Consider the following 15,470-nt stretch of genomic DNA (forward strand, 5'->3'; position numbering starts at 1 on the left):
GTACTGAGTCTTTAGCGTGATATTACTCGTGTAAAGGTAGAATGCAGGCATCCAACAAATGACTTGAGTAATAAAGTACTTGGATTAACGAGTTACGTCATTATATTTGGATGTGTGAATTCAGATGCAATGAAACAATATACATTTTAATGAGGCTGGAAATAAATAAATAAATCTGCACAGAGATAAGGATGGTGGACAAGGAAAGTTTAGCTGCAACAAGTTGGTAATAAATCATTTTTTAACTTCTTTTTACTTTTTTGCAAAACGTTTCCCAAAGACATTCTTGTTAGATCATCTTTTTTATTATTATCAGTTTTAAAGCCTGGTACTGACTGTCAGCTTTACCGCTGCGGAGGAGACAGAATGAAGGAGAAGAGAAATACAACAATCACCGTCTTATTCTGGTGAAACACACACACTTTATTAGTAGTAGTAGTACTAGTAGTAGTAGTAGTAGTAGTAGTAGTATCTTGTTACAGGACAGTGCAATCAAAGAATTGTGTTAGAAGAAAAAAAAAATAATTTCTAAAGGTGTAACACGCAGAAACATCCTAAAACTCATAAAAAGATCCTCTGAGGGTTTTTGGGTTTTTTTAAGTCCGAAATTAAAAAAAAAAGTCTCATAATTTCTCCATAAATGTCAGAAACATGAGAAAAAGACTAAAAAACAATGAAGAGAATCAAGACATTGACTTTAACGCGGTTTGTAAAAGTTTTACTCAGTACTTTAAACTTTTACACTCATGGCAAGTCTCTCTCTCTCTCTCTCTCTCTCTCTCTCTCTCTCTCTCTCTCTCTCTCTCTCTCTCTCTCTCTCTCCCTCTCTCTCTCTCTCTCTCTCTCTCTCTCTCTCTCTCTCTCTCTCTCTCTCTCTCTCTCTCTCTCTCTCTCCCTCTCTCCCTCTCTCTCTCTCTCTCTCTCTCTCCCTCTCTCGCCCTCTCCCCCCCCCTCCTGACGTAGCGATCAGGTGACTGAACTTGTTTAAAAGGGAACTTTGACAACTTGTCCTCCTCAGTAGTTTTTCCTTGCGGGTCCGGTCCACAGCCACTTGGATTTGCGGTCCGGTCCGGTCCGGATTGCCTGACCTCCTCCTCCTCCTCCTCCTCCTCCTCTTCCTCCTCCTCCTGTGTGTCGGTAACTTTCCAGGTGAGTTCACACTCACACACACTCACACACACACACACACTCACACTCACACACACACACACACACTCTCTCAGCTCGGGTCCGTTAGGATTAGTGAGAAAAGAAAAAGGAAAAAAAAAAAAAAACTTTTTAAATTCCAGTGAAACTTTATGTAACTCCCAGAGAGACTGCAGACTCCAAGTGTTTGAGCTATAATTCACTTTTATTAACGGATATTTATAGAAGGTTTTTTTTTCTTTCTTTTTTACAGTCAAAGCAGGTTCTTCTCCTCTAAACTTTGTAAAAGTGTTTTTTTATATATATTTTTTTTCCTGTCCCGCTCTCTGAAGGCTCTTTAAAGATGTTCTGAGCTTCTATTGTTGTTCAGCTCCATTGTTTCTGCTTTGTCTTCTTCTCCTTCTTCTCATAACAGACTCACTCATGTAGAAAGCGGCGGGAACAATAATGTAGTACTTCTCAGTCCTGCTGTCTCTGCTGGAGGCCGAACATTGAATCCACTTTAAGTGAGAGCGCATGAACTGCAGATTGGCAGCGGGTGGATTAAGCCGCAGCTTTCAGATTATCAGTAATAAGTAGCAACGTGTGACTCGAACACTGTCCTCCCTCCCCAAAACTGACATCGACTGGTGAGTGGAGGCTTTTATTTAAAGTTCAAATACTTTTTCTTTTTTTAATGATGTAAACTTAATGAACAAAACTACTGTAGTCACCGTGTTTCTTTAGAATAGAATAGAAGAACTACTTTATTTTCAAACAGGAAAAAAAACACAGTTGGTGCGTATTAGAATAAACTTGTACAAACTTGAAATTAAACCAGTAAATAAATAAATAAAATTACAAAAAAATATTAACAAAAACTGAGGTATTGATAAAGAAAATTGTAAAAAAAAAAAAAAATTGTAAAATAAAAAAACGAACAAAAAAAACTTGCTATAGTCACAATTTTTTAGAATAGAATAGAATAGCTACTTTATTTTCCAACAGAAAAAAACACTGTTGGTGCAAATTAGAATAAACTTGTTGCACAAGCTTGAAATTAGACCAAAAACAATGTTGAAAAAAAATTGTAAAAACAAAAATTCTTGAATTAGATATTAAAACAAAAATTTAAAAATAGTCTAAATGAAACGAGAGACAAACATATTTACATGTCCATGTAAGGCTATATGTGTTTATATATATATATTTATATATATATACATACACACACATACATAAATGTGTTTTAACATTTTGACTTTCCTTTGAGTGATTTTGCTAAAGTCGTTTTAAGAAAAGAGAAGCAACAACATCTAATCGACTCTGTTTCTATTCGTCTTTATTTCGTCGTTTTGCGCCAAACAAAGCTTCCGTCCGTTTCTCTGACGTGTGGAAGGAAGTGAGTCGTCAAGTCTCCAGGTTTTAGCCTCCGCCGCTCGAACCCCAAACTTTAATTTGAACGTTGAGAAGAAAACCAAAGATGAACTCGCTCTCTGGAGGATTTTTTTTTTTTTCAGGCGCCTCCAGATATGTGACCTGAGTCTAATCACATGATGAGGATTGCTGCTTCTCTGGGTGTTTCACACTGACCCCTGCTTCAGTCACATTCATTCCCCGGCTTCAGTCGGCCATTTTTATTTAGTTTCCCGATCGAGGCGACGGTTTCAGGAGCGGCGAGGCGAGGGTGGAAGTGATTCGGATTTTCCCAGAAAATCTGTTCTGTTTCCCTGCAGGAAGTGAGGCCATGCAGCAGTGTGTGTTCCACCACACACACACACACACACACACACACACACACACACACACACACACACACACACACACACACACACACACACACACACACACACACACACACACAGACAGACGTTAAAGCAGATCCCCTCCCTCCATCTCCCCCCCTGTCGATGCTAACTGGGTTGGTAGCTACATCCCTGTGTGACTCGTTGCTATGGAAACGGCTCAGCTACCAGGTTACGAAGAGGCTGCAAGGCTTTCTGGGAGACGTATTAATGCTGTTATTAATGTCGAAGGAAATTTAGTGTGATGAGATGAAAGGAGATGAAATGGGACATTTTTTCGCAGTTTTTTGGGATTCATGTGGTTGTAAAATACATCAAATCCAATAAATAAATGAAATGAAATCCAATAAAAAAATTATTAAATCAATTACATTTGATTAGTAAATGAAATGAAATTGAATTAAATTAAATTAAATTAAATGTAATGAAATGAAATTGAATTGAATTAAATTAAATTGAATTAAATTGAATTAAATTGAATTAAATTGAATTAAATTGAATTAATTTAAATTAAATTAAATTAAATAAATAAATGCACGCGGACGAAAACCTTCTCTGCCAACTTCTTCGGTCGCCCAACGTTCATTGGCGACGGTAATAATGCTGAAACAAGGAAGTTGAAGATGTGAAGGTGACGATGAGAACGTTGGTCCTGGTCCTGGTCCTGGTTGTTGGTGCTTCCGTCTCTGGTTTCAGCTCTGCTCCTCTCTGTCGTTTTGTCCCCAGACTACAGCCGTCAGAATGGGTGACTGGAGCGCTCTGGGTCGCCTGCTGGACAAGGTCCAGGCCTACTCCACGGCCGGGGGCAAGGTCTGGCTGTCCGTCCTCTTCATCTTCAGGATCCTGGTGCTGGGCACGGCCGTGGAGTCGGCCTGGGGGGACGAGCAGTCCGCCTTCAAGTGCAACACCCAGCAACCCGGTTGCGAGAACGTCTGCTACGACAAGTCCTTCCCCATCTCGCACGTCCGCTTCTGGGTCCTTCAGATCATCTTCGTGTCGACGCCCACCCTCCTTTACCTGGCCCACGTCTTCTACCTGAACAGGAAGGAGCAGAAGCTCAACAGGAAGGAGGGAGCGCTCAAGCTGGTGCAGAATGACGGCGGGGACGTCGACATCCCGCTGAAGAAAATCGAGATGAAAAAGGTGAAATACGGCATCGACGAGCACGGCAAGGTGAAAATGAAGGGCGCCCTGCTCCGAACGTATATAGTCAGTATTTTCTTCAAGTCCCTGTTCGAGGTGGGCTTCCTGGTGATCCAGTGGTACATATACGGCTTCAGCCTGTCGGCGGTCTACACCTGCGAGCGCTCGCCGTGTCCCCACAGGGTGGACTGCTTCCTGTCCCGCCCCACCGAGAAGACGGTGTTCATCATCTTCATGCTGGTGGTGTCGCTGGTGTCCCTCCTGCTCAACGTCATCGAGCTCTTCTACGTCTTCTTCAAGAGGATCAAGGACCGCGTGAAGGGCAAGCAGCCGCCCACCCTTTACCCCAGCGGGGGCACGTTGAGTCCGCCGCCCAAGGAGCTGTCCACCACCAAATACGCCTACTACAACGGGTGCTCCTCGCCGACGGCGCCGCTCTCGCCCATGTCCCCGCCGGGCTACAAGCTGGCCACGGGCGAGCGCGGGACCGGCTCCTGTCGCAACTACAACCGGCAGGCCAACGAGCAGAATTGGGCCAACTACTCCACCGAGCAGAACCGGCTGGGCCAGACCGGCGGCGGGAGCACCATCTCGAACTCCCACGCGCAGGCGTTCGACTTCCCCGACGACACCCACGAGCACAAGAAGCTGTCGTCGACGGCGGGCCACGAGCTGCAGCCCCTGGCGCTGATGGAGGCCCGGCCATGCAGCCGGGCCAGCAGCCGCATGAGCAGCCGAGCCAGACCCGACGACCTGGACGTGTAAAAACAACAACAACAACAACAACAACAACAACAACGTTTAAAAAAATTAAAAATAAAAATAAAAATAAATCGCCGCGCCTCCTCTCACATGTGGCTGACGGGTCGAGCGCCCGCCGCCGGAGTCAGGAAACACTTGATAGGTTAATTTAAGAGGCGGGTCTTACCTCAGTCTTAAGGTCTAGAGACTCGTAGCCAGTCAGAGACATTAAAGCTGTCAGAGGTACAACTTTCACTTTTTTATTTTTATTTCCCCCCCCCCGACTTTTTCCACTAGTGGCATTAACCGTGTTTGAAAGAGAAGAGATGAAGAGGAGGAGGAGGGGACGACTGAAGCTGGCTGACTGAACCTTAATGTGCCATGACTAGATTTCTCTTGTCCTTTAGCTCCTCCTCTTTTAGGCAACTTCACAACTCAGTGCCGGTTCTTGTGTCTCGTCAACATGGGACGCTGGTCAGAGACACCAGATTTAAATGACCCTGCTGGAAAAAAGTAAACTAAACAAAAGAAACCTCCTTTAACAATCACTGTTTCTGCCGCAGTACCAACTCTTCGTACACGTGTCGCTACCGTTTCATCAATTTGGCCCAAACCACAGAGTAATGCCTGGTTAATCCCTTCCAGAGTCTCACTTCCTGCTTCGCCTTGTAAGTAGAACCACAAACCAGCGACCGAGTGACGCCTTAACGCTGTCCAGCGACACTAATACGATTCGGGACGAATGCAAACACTGAAGTAAAGCACGGTAATGCCTTTGTGCCTTTTTCACCAGGAGAGTTTCAGTTTCGCTGACTCTGCTGGACTTCTGTCCTGTTTGGACGTCACGTTGGACAGATGGATAGAAACACGACCAGTGAGGCTCCATATTGTCGACATGCGACCGAACAGCGCATGAAGGCGTCACTTGTTGCACTCCAGTCCAGTTTTAGGTTTCATTGCACGTGTTAATACTGCAATACATTTTGAACTGGTGATATTTGGTGCAGCTTACTGCAGTCGACCGGGGCCACGGTTCCACGTACTATTTAAAAAAAAACTGTGATATTTCTCTGCGTTTGGGCCTTCAACGCAGCTACGACTCACCGCAAAGGATGATCTCTGAAAACTCTCTGCATCCAAAATTATTTAGGCAAATATTTACATCACAATTCGTGACACACTGCCCCCTACAGGTCTGGCTGCTCATAGCAGCTCTGAACCAGGTGTATATGCAGGTCTGTGTCTATGAAGATTTCATTTTGTTTTATAACTAGAGGGAGAAATATCAGTTTTTGTAAATAAAACCAGGTACGTGTAAACGTGGCCCAAATAGGACTGTAATCATTTGTTTTGCTGATTAACGTGTGTGAAGATGAGAGAGTTTGTTTATCCTGCAGTAAGATGTGTTCAGGACCACTTCTCTCTCTTCCAAATTGTAAAAAAAAAGAATGCAAGTAACTGCAAATATTGTGGATTTTTAGATGAATTTGCATTGATTATTGTGATGATAAGATTGCACTTTCCTGCAACTCTTGTGCAGAAGACACTTTCAAAACCGCTCCTGTTGTGTTTCAGGTCAAAAGGATCCTTTTAAAATATCGAGAGAGAAAAAACAAAAACCCAACCTGATGTGATGGTTTGAGCCAACGTAACTGCGAAGAAGTTTCACAATCTTCCATTTGGACCAAAGTCAGCCTCTCCTTCAGTTTGAATCAGGCCCACAGTGCGGCTCTGCTCTGGTTGCGTTGTAAACACTGTAAAATTTGTTTAAAAGTTTTAAAATAGCTTCTTTTTTTTCTGACATCTTTAGAGAGATTTGACTTCAATTAAAAGGGACTTTTTGATTTGGAAAAGAAGGAGACACTTTTATAGCCCAAAGTGTAGAAAAAGTAACGAATAACAAATAACCTGCTGCCCTAACGTGTGGTTATAGGGGACGAATGAATAAATCATTGTTAAAGACATAGATTTGATCATTGCTTAGTAGATTTTAGATCAGAAAAAGAAACTATTTGTGAGTAAAAGTGTATTTTTTTGCAGCTTTTAGCGTGTTGAAGGTGGACAGGGTCGGAGGTTGTTGCTCCTCACAGGCAACCATAGAACCAGGCGGTGAATGTGGACGTGTGAACACGTTTCCCAGCCGTCATGTGTTCACCCCATCCAAAGCCGGGAGGGAACACACGATCCTAAACAGCTTGGACGCTTAATGCACTGTGCCATACTTTCATAGATTTACGTTCTGCAAGTGAACTTTGGTCCGTCAAACATTATTAACGGGGTCATATTATGCAAAATCCTCTTCCTAAAGGTTCTCCAGCAGTACTAATCGTCCCCATACCTGGACTGACGTCCCAGAAGTGAAGACAGTCTGTCCTCTCTCTCCCTGGCTTGTTTCAGGTTTTAAAAAGTGTGTTGCTCCAAGCAACCAATCAGAAATCAAACCCTATATAGTGTCATCGGGGGTTCAGCCAATCCCAATCAAGGTAGGCCCTCCCTTTGACTCCTCCCACAATTAGGCAGCTCTGCTCTGGCACATGGCACCACGAGAGGAAGTTCTCCCTCCTCTTCCCAAGATGGGCATGTGTGGGCGGAGCTTCTCCAGCTCACACAGACACAGCAGATTCTGAATGCAGCTCCTATGATCCAATATTCAAATGGGGGAAAATTAAGAAAAAGCTGGATTTGAGGCAACAAAGGTTAAATTCTGTATAATATGACCCTTTTAAACATTTGTACTCCGCTTGTTCTCGCTGGCCGCCGTCTCGTCTCTGTTCTCAGTTGAAACCAGTCGCTATAGTTAAAGGAAGGAGCTGTTGTGCCGTGGTACATGGTGGGAGGAGCGACTACGTGTTCCTCATTTGGGTTGCAACTTTACAACAGGGTGATATTTATCATTGCCTGCTGTTTTTATTTGTACACCGACCACTAAGATGGAAGAATTGACTACTATCCCGTATCTCTCAAAAGAAAACATCACCAACCCACAAAACTGTATATTTATTGACGGCAAAAAAGCATGTTTTTGGTTCTCGCTTCGGTCACCATGGGCTGTTGTTTCCTGATAAACTTTGAATTTATGTGGTGTTCGGGGTTCCTTGTGTGTCGCAGCGGCTTCAGATCCGCTGGCGTGTGGCTTCTATTAAGAAAGGCTTTATTTACTGTCAGTCAGTCGACGCGGTTTTTTCCTGAGTGATAGAGGAAGAGTAGGATGATGACCTGTGTTATTTGAATGAAAGATTTCTCATCTCTGTAGAGTTTTTTTTTTTTTTTTTTTGTCTTTCGGACTCAATGTAACCGCTGCTGCTTGACAAATAGATATTTAGTACTGTAAATCGAGCTAACTGTGTCACAATAAAATGTGAGTTTTTAGAAGACTGCTAATAGATCTGGACTAATATTTAGTCACTTTTTTTTTTTTCTTATTTGTATGCCATTGTAGCGCCACAACTACCAAACACTAGGAGAAATCTCAATTTTTGACTTCTTTTTTTTTCAGTGTATTTTCTTTTTAAGTGTCAATGGTTCATCATTCGTGTGTGGTACTTACATACAGTATGTCATGGATGTTTCCAGCTACAAAGACATTTGCACTGAGATCTTGTTGAGGTGTAATGTGATGCACACAGTAAGTGGTAAGAGTTGCTAGACAATGTTACTAATTTATTTTATAACACAGAAATCATGACAGTGCATCATGTCCAACATCAGACCACTGCCTTGTGAGGGTTGTCGTCCACCGGCAGAGTCGCCGCCGCAGTGGTTTTGGAAAGATTCTCGTCCATCGGAGAGAGAGAGGGAGCGAGAGAGAGAGAGCGAGAGAGAGAGAGAGAGAGAGCCACTGTTGTGCAGTGTAAAGTGCATGAGAGCAGAATAAAGACACATTCATTGTATCTGTGAAAAAAAAAATTTAATCAATAAAAAATGTTCCTTTCTTAGACACTGATTGATTTGTCTTTTTTTTTTTAAGGATTTAAAACTTGTTTATTCAAGTCTTTTGAATCGGGGTGTGAAATGTGCAGCATGCGGGACAAAACCGGCCCAAGTGAGGGTTTAATCTGGCTGGATGAGCTCTGAAAGAGTGAAAAATTATGGTTCTATTTAATACTCTTGATGCAGTTCCTGGACTGTTCTCTAGGGATTCAATTGTTTTATTAAGATTATGAAAATATTAGGAATATAAATCTGTAAAGCAGATTATTCTGTGTCAAATCGGTAATTATGAATCTGAGTGTATTAAAATCACTTGTGGAGTTCCCCAAGGCGCCATCCTTGGGCCTCTTTTATTTAACATCTACATGCTTCCCCTGGCTCAGATCACGGAACATTATAACATTTCCAACCATCAGTACGCAGACGACACACAGCTCTATATATTTATATATATCAGAGTCAGTGAATGACCACAGCCCCTTATACCTGCTGAGGAAGTGCGAAAATGAAATTAATGTTTCAGAACTTCCTACAACTTTACACAGAAAAATAAAATGAGGTAAATGTTGTGGTCCCCAAAGTAGAAAGGTTAAAGGTCATCGCTCATCTTTAGCACATATCACTCAAGACATCAAATCAAAAATAGATGTGGGTGTAATTATAGACTCCGACCTGAAATTTGACCTGACATTTTCAACAAACGATCCATTTTAAAGTCTGACATCTCATCTATAAAGCTTTGAATGGTCTCGGGCCTGAATAAATCTCAGTTTTACTTGTGGAAGATGAAAAACCTCCAGACCTCTGAAGTCCTCAGGAAGGTTTACTAAACGTCCTCAGAGTCAGGAGAAACAAGGTGAAGCAGCTCTTAGTTCCTACCTGACCTAACTTCCTGCTGACACACTCACTTCTTATAAATCACAACTCAAAGTGTCATTTTCATTGAGGCTTTCCAAAACAGAAAAGATTGAACTTATTTTACTGGATTTATTTCAAAAAATACTCATTATATATTTTCAGTTTGATCCGGTTCTAAAGTTTAATGTGAACGCCACCTGAACCAAATGAAGGGGTGAACATTCTCGGCTCCGCCCCCATCCAGGTTCAACTATCAAACTTTCATGATTTAAGCGTTTCACATTTATCTCCTCGAGCTGCGAACGAACTTGGAAGTGTTTTATTGTTTTTCAGTTTGGTAGCACAGCAGACAAACATCCGCTACAGAGGAGCAGTGGAGCCACATGGCTGATTCACTCTGCTGTAGTTGTGTGTGTGAGAGCCTTCAGGCCGGACGCTCCAACAGGCTGCTGTACGAAAACGCAAATCTGAGTACGATCTGAGTTAATCTGTAACCCTCGTCGGCAGTTAATCACTTCCTCCAACATAATGACGGTGCCATGCGGCCTCGTCTGTGCTGAGCCTCGACTGGGAGGCATGTGGAGCTCTGCGTGTACCGGCCAGCGTTACCAAGGCGCCATTTATACAAAGACCTCCTTTTTTTTTTTTTTTCTTCCTGACATCACTGCTGCAACATTCACGGACGATTGCATCATGTGCCGAGGAAACGAAAACTCCTCAAGCACCACACCGGGGGCCGAATCCCGTCCTTCGTCAAGTCGCGGCCCGAAGACGCGCCGCGCCGCTTTTTCGATCCCGGCTTCCGTGAAATCTCACAATCAGAAAGGTCAGCGGTCGTTTTCGGTTTATCCAAGGTTCCAAGTTAATCTTTCCACGGCACTAAATCAAACCACGTACGGCGAGTGCTGGTCTGCAGGACCACATGTGGCTCCGAGAGCGGCTGCGGGGTGAGGGGCTTTATTAATGAGATTCTCACTGCTGACACCCCCCCCCCCCCCCTACCGCTGTATAGTGACCAGCACTGTCAGACTCAGTCCACCACTGTCGATGGAGATTACCACTGAGTACGTGTTTTCTGAGGTGTCCCAGATTCCCTGTCTTTGTCTCTGAGGAAGATGTGAGTTTACCCTCCAGCTCTGATTTCCCTCCTGGGATCGTAGAACAAACTCCAGAAGAGACGCTCTGCAGCTTCTCAGCCTCTCCGCTGATATTCCTGCTGAGTGGACTCCAGCGCTGCGACTACATCCTTATGTAACCTCGACGAGGCTGCCGGCGGCGTTCAAACTCCTGGTTGATGGAGTTTCGCTTGGACACGAACCCGACCCCATCTTTGGCTAAGCCCCGCCCCCAAACGTAAACCAGTAGCATTCAACTACCAACCGCCCAAACATTCTCACCTCCGTAGAGACGCATTAAAACTGCTGACACTTTTGCTTTCTGGGCAATTTAACTCATTTAACCCCTTGAGGACCGTTTGTGTTTTATTGTTGCTGACCCAGGATCCCACAGGTTTTCATATTTTTCATTTTATGTTTATCATACGTTGTTTGAAAACTTGCTCTCCCCACAAAATGAATATCATATTAATTCTATGATGAGAGCAAAATGATACGACGCCTGAAGTAATAAGCAATGATACTGTGTAAAAGGCAAGTCAGTAATAGAGCATTTCCTACTATTTGTCAGCTCCAATGTTGGACTTCCGCTCATTTGGTTCATATTAATAATCTATAAAGTAAGGATATCACAACATATTGTCCATCGAGTACTCCAGTCATAGAACAGTCAGCTGACACAACTTAGATATAGGTGTGTGTGTGTGTGTGTGTGTGTGTGTGTGTGTGTGTGTGTGTGTGTGTGTGTGTGTGTGTGTGTGTGTGTGTGTGTGTGTGTGTGTGTGTGTGTGTGTGTGTGTGTATATATAGCGAGTGACAGAGACATATAGATATATAAATGTAGACATAATTTATAGATACATAGACATAGAGATAAATATATAGATAGATAGATAGATAGATAGATAGATAGATAGACAGACAGACAGACAGACAGACAGACAGACAGATAGACAGACAGATAGACAGACAGATAGATAGATAGATAGATAGATAGGTTCCTTTTCCTCTTAAAACGATGTAATACAAAGTCGGCTTGAAAAGGAATTCCAAATTAAATTTACTGATGAGAGTATTTCACAGCTCCAGCAGTCCTGACACTTCAGCTGAACTCATTTACAGACCCGGTCAGTGACACGCTCACACACTGGTGGTGAAAGGATCAAAAAGGAAAAATAACAACAACAACAAAAACTACTTTTACATTCACACACAGGATCTTACCTTCACTTTTACCAGGACATTTCAATATGGTTCAAGCACAGGTTGAACTGTGTAAACTCATGTTATCTTTGTGTGTGTGTGTGTGTGTGTGTGTGTGTGTGTGTGTGTGTGTGTGTGTGCATCACGGAGCTTCCTGTGAGCCCCACAGCTCACATATCACGATGTATTAACCAACACAGCGTCTCAGACTGAATGTGGGACTGTTGACCCAGCTGACTGATTCAGATTGTGACCACATGAATCCACCGGGACGTCACATTTCTGCAGCCGTCGCTGCGTTCACACTTTCCATACACAATCTCCGCCAAAACTCGGAATCTTACCAAATGTATTTGTCTCGTTTTTTAGGGCAAAATGTCTCATCCAAGAACCGAATGCGTGGCTACCATAGCATACCAAATGCAAACTAAAGGGAAAGACGGTCCCACCCCCAATGGTCCTGTAAGATTTGACTGGTTTTTGTAGAGAAGAGACGGGAACCCAGTGACCAGTCGTGTTGTTGACCCTGAAACCTGAGACTGAACCTCCTCAAACTAATCCTGTATGAATTCTAATCTGTTTGGTTTCCGTTGCTCCTCCTTTACAAATGGCCCTATTGTTGGACTTAAAGTGTCTTAAGCGGCTAAATGAAAGCGTTATGACACTTAAGCCATTTTCCACCCGTGGTACACTGACACACATGCATGTAGTTTCTTCCTGAGCTAACAGGGAGCACGCGCTTCCTAAACCTGAGCGGTGACTGAGAGCTGGACGGCCCGGAGCTGAACCAAGTCTGGGCTGATGAACCTGAGAGGAAGAAAGAGCGGAAAACGCTCCCGGATGAGTGATCACTGCAACACAGTGTAAAGGAATAAAAAAAGAACTATACTGTGTGATGAGCCTCTTTCATCCATCCGTATGAAACTTGGGGATTATTTTTGTCTTGATATTTTAGGAGGGTATTTTAGCTGACTTTGCTCCTGGAAGCTGACATTGGCAGGTTTCTGATTTACCGCGGAGCTTGTTGTCGTCTCTTTCCAGCTGTGGCCGGAGAACCGACGAGCCGGCTGATGCTGATGCTGATGCTGATGCTGATGCTGATGCTGATGCTGATGCTGATGCTGACGAAGGTGAGGAGAAACATGGGAGCGGACTTGAGCATTAACAGCCGACTGCAGGGCGCAATCGTGGGGGGAAGGTCTGAAGATTAAAACGACGCAAATGTCATCTTCTCCGTCACGGACGTGGCCCAGATGACGCGGTTAAAGCAGCAGAGCAGCTCCTTTCCAGATCCCAAGGTCGTGAGTTTGAACTCCGCTCATCCATCTTCCAAAAGATGCGTTCAGGAAACGCAAAAGAATTGGAGCCAACACGACATCATCGTTAAACAAGAACACAACTGCAGAGATGCGGCCCTATTTTTGTAATTCTGAAGTAAAAATATCCGTATTGTCAGGAAGCAAAATTCATCCATTCATTGATTTTTTTATTTATTACCAACATGAAGGGACGGACGGACCAAGTGATCCAATACATTGTTTTGAATGGTAAGAACCCACAACTTGTGTGTGTGTGTGTGTGTGTGTGTGTGTGTGTGTGTGTGTGTGTGTGTGTGTGTGTGTGTGTGTGTGTGTGTGTGTGTGTGTGTGTGTGTGTGTGTGTGTGTGTGTGTGTGTGTGTGTGTGTGTGTGTGTGTGTGTGTGTGTGTCCGTCCTGTGTTTTGCAGTTTGTCGAGTCTCAGCTGAAATATCTACGCGGTTCTAAATCACGTCGTCCCGCCGTCTGAATGAGACTAACGTCTCTGCGCCTCATGAAATACAGCGCCTTGCTCAGCAAGGCGCCGGGGGAATGTTTCAGACTCAGAATGGGCGGCTGCAGGAGACCCGGACACTTAAAGCATACCTCCTCCTCAGTTACTGTCCTTCAAAGTTCAGCAGTTTGACCAGAGGAGGCGGAGAGCTGCTTCCTGCCGCTGCATTTTTAGTGCCGGTTGGTCACTTCCCAGCTTCCAAATATTCCTGCGGTCGGGCGAAACTCGCTGGTGAGGTGCTATTAGAGTTTTTGCCAAGTGCTTACAACCAAACAAGGAATGCTTAAACCAAAGCTTCAAAACCAAACCTTCTTGTAACAATACCTGAAACACATTGTGACCTTAAACATGTTTTCTGCTTCGCACTTTGTTTGCAGTTCTTTTTCCCCCCAAGTCACACACAGTTCTACACACAAATACCTTGTTATCACTGGCAGATAAAACCTTTTATTTAAAAAACAGAATCTCACAAAGGAAGACTGAGCGTCAATCAGTCTGCATTAGCTTGCGTGGACTACTCGTACTCGTACTTGGGAAAAAAAGAGTATTGTGTGATGTCATCAGTCTGCAACTGCAACCTGCAGGTAAGCAGAAGAGTGCGAGCGACTTCAGCGGTTTGGAGGTTCTGTAATATTAATGAGCATGATAAAAGTAAAACAGACTGCAAACTAAGTTCTGCCAACTTTATCACCAGTGACATCTGGACCAGCAGAGTTTAGCCTTTATTAGTTTGGATCAGGAGGATTTTTACTCCGAGCTACATGCTACATGCTACATGCTACATGCTAAAGAATTTCAAGGCTCACACACCAGCGATGCAACATGCTAAACATGATTAAAGGGGTCATATGATCCAGCTTTCAAGACTTTCACATGGTCTCATTAGTCCACCTGCCATCAGAATTAAAGCTCAGACAGCCTTTCGGGATGAACTCCTTCATGTGGTGGTTACAGGGTTGTTTAGTCTGGGACAACGTTAGCTTCCATCAGGACAGATCGTCTTCCTGCCCCTCAGTTCCCGTCCCGACCCAGCTGATGATGTCTTCTCGGATGGAGATTACACGACTGCCACCCACATGATGAGGAGGTGAAGTGAAGAGGCCATATTTTCCCTGATGAGGCGTCTGTGAGAACTCCTAATGCGACGTGGCCTTTTAAATGGTAACTAGAGCTACACTCGGTAGAGCGCAGACCTTCGCCAACGCCACATTTGTTGGCGGAACCGAGTTAGCATCGCTAGCATGATAGCCGTTGGTCATATCGATGCTAATTAGCCTCTCAGGTGTGAAACACTGAGCAGGGAGCGTCTCCATGGCAACAGACGCTGATCTCATTGGATCTTCTCCATGGGGTGCCTCTCTATGGGAAATCTTTTGCCGTTTTGGAGGATTTATTTGGTAACGGCTTCGCCGTGGACATCCTAAAATCTGATCAATTGGTCCTTGGATGACGACAAATCATCCCTGAAGATTTCATGTAATTGGGGTGAGTAGTTTTTGCAAATTGTTGGTAAAATACATACATACATACATACATACATACATACATACATACATACATACATACATACATACAAACCATTAAATAAATCAAATAAAGGGATAAACGCAGATGAAAACATAACCTTCCAGGGAAAAAATGGCTTTGGCAAATTCTGTAAAAATCCTTTGACTCTCATGACTTTTATTTATCTCCACGTTACTACTTCTGAAAATGTGTGTTATGCACTCCTCTTATCGG

General features: G+C 43.7%; 1 protein-coding gene across 3 annotated transcripts; it reads left to right on the forward strand.

Moving 5' to 3' along the window:
* The first annotated feature begins 1,020 nt into the window (after nucleotides 1-1,020).
* gja1b (gap junction protein alpha 1b) lies at nucleotides 1,021-6,245 on the forward strand. Of its 3 annotated transcripts, none has more exons than XM_080491124.1 (2): nucleotides 1,021-1,149; nucleotides 3,657-6,245. In XM_080491124.1, exon 2 carries the CDS (start codon nucleotides 3,672-3,674, stop codon nucleotides 4,836-4,838), a length of 1,167 nt encoding a protein of 388 aa, XP_080347250.1. In that variant the 5' UTR covers nucleotides 1,021-1,149; nucleotides 3,657-3,671; the 3' UTR covers nucleotides 4,839-6,245. The 3 variants fall into 3 exon arrangements, with proteins under 3 accessions (XP_080347250.1, XP_080347251.1, XP_080347252.1); XM_080491125.1 differs by lacking the exon at nucleotides 1,021-1,149 and adding an exon at nucleotides 1,173-1,775; XM_080491126.1 differs by lacking the exon at nucleotides 1,021-1,149 and adding an exon at nucleotides 2,796-2,864.
* The last annotated feature ends 9,225 nt before the right edge of the window (nucleotides 6,246-15,470 follow it).

The sequence above is a fragment of the Lipophrys pholis genome, assembly GCF_963383615.2.
Source record: "Lipophrys pholis genome assembly, chromosome: 21".
In the NCBI taxonomy this organism is placed as follows: domain Eukaryota; kingdom Metazoa; phylum Chordata; class Actinopteri; order Blenniiformes; family Blenniidae; genus Lipophrys; species Lipophrys pholis.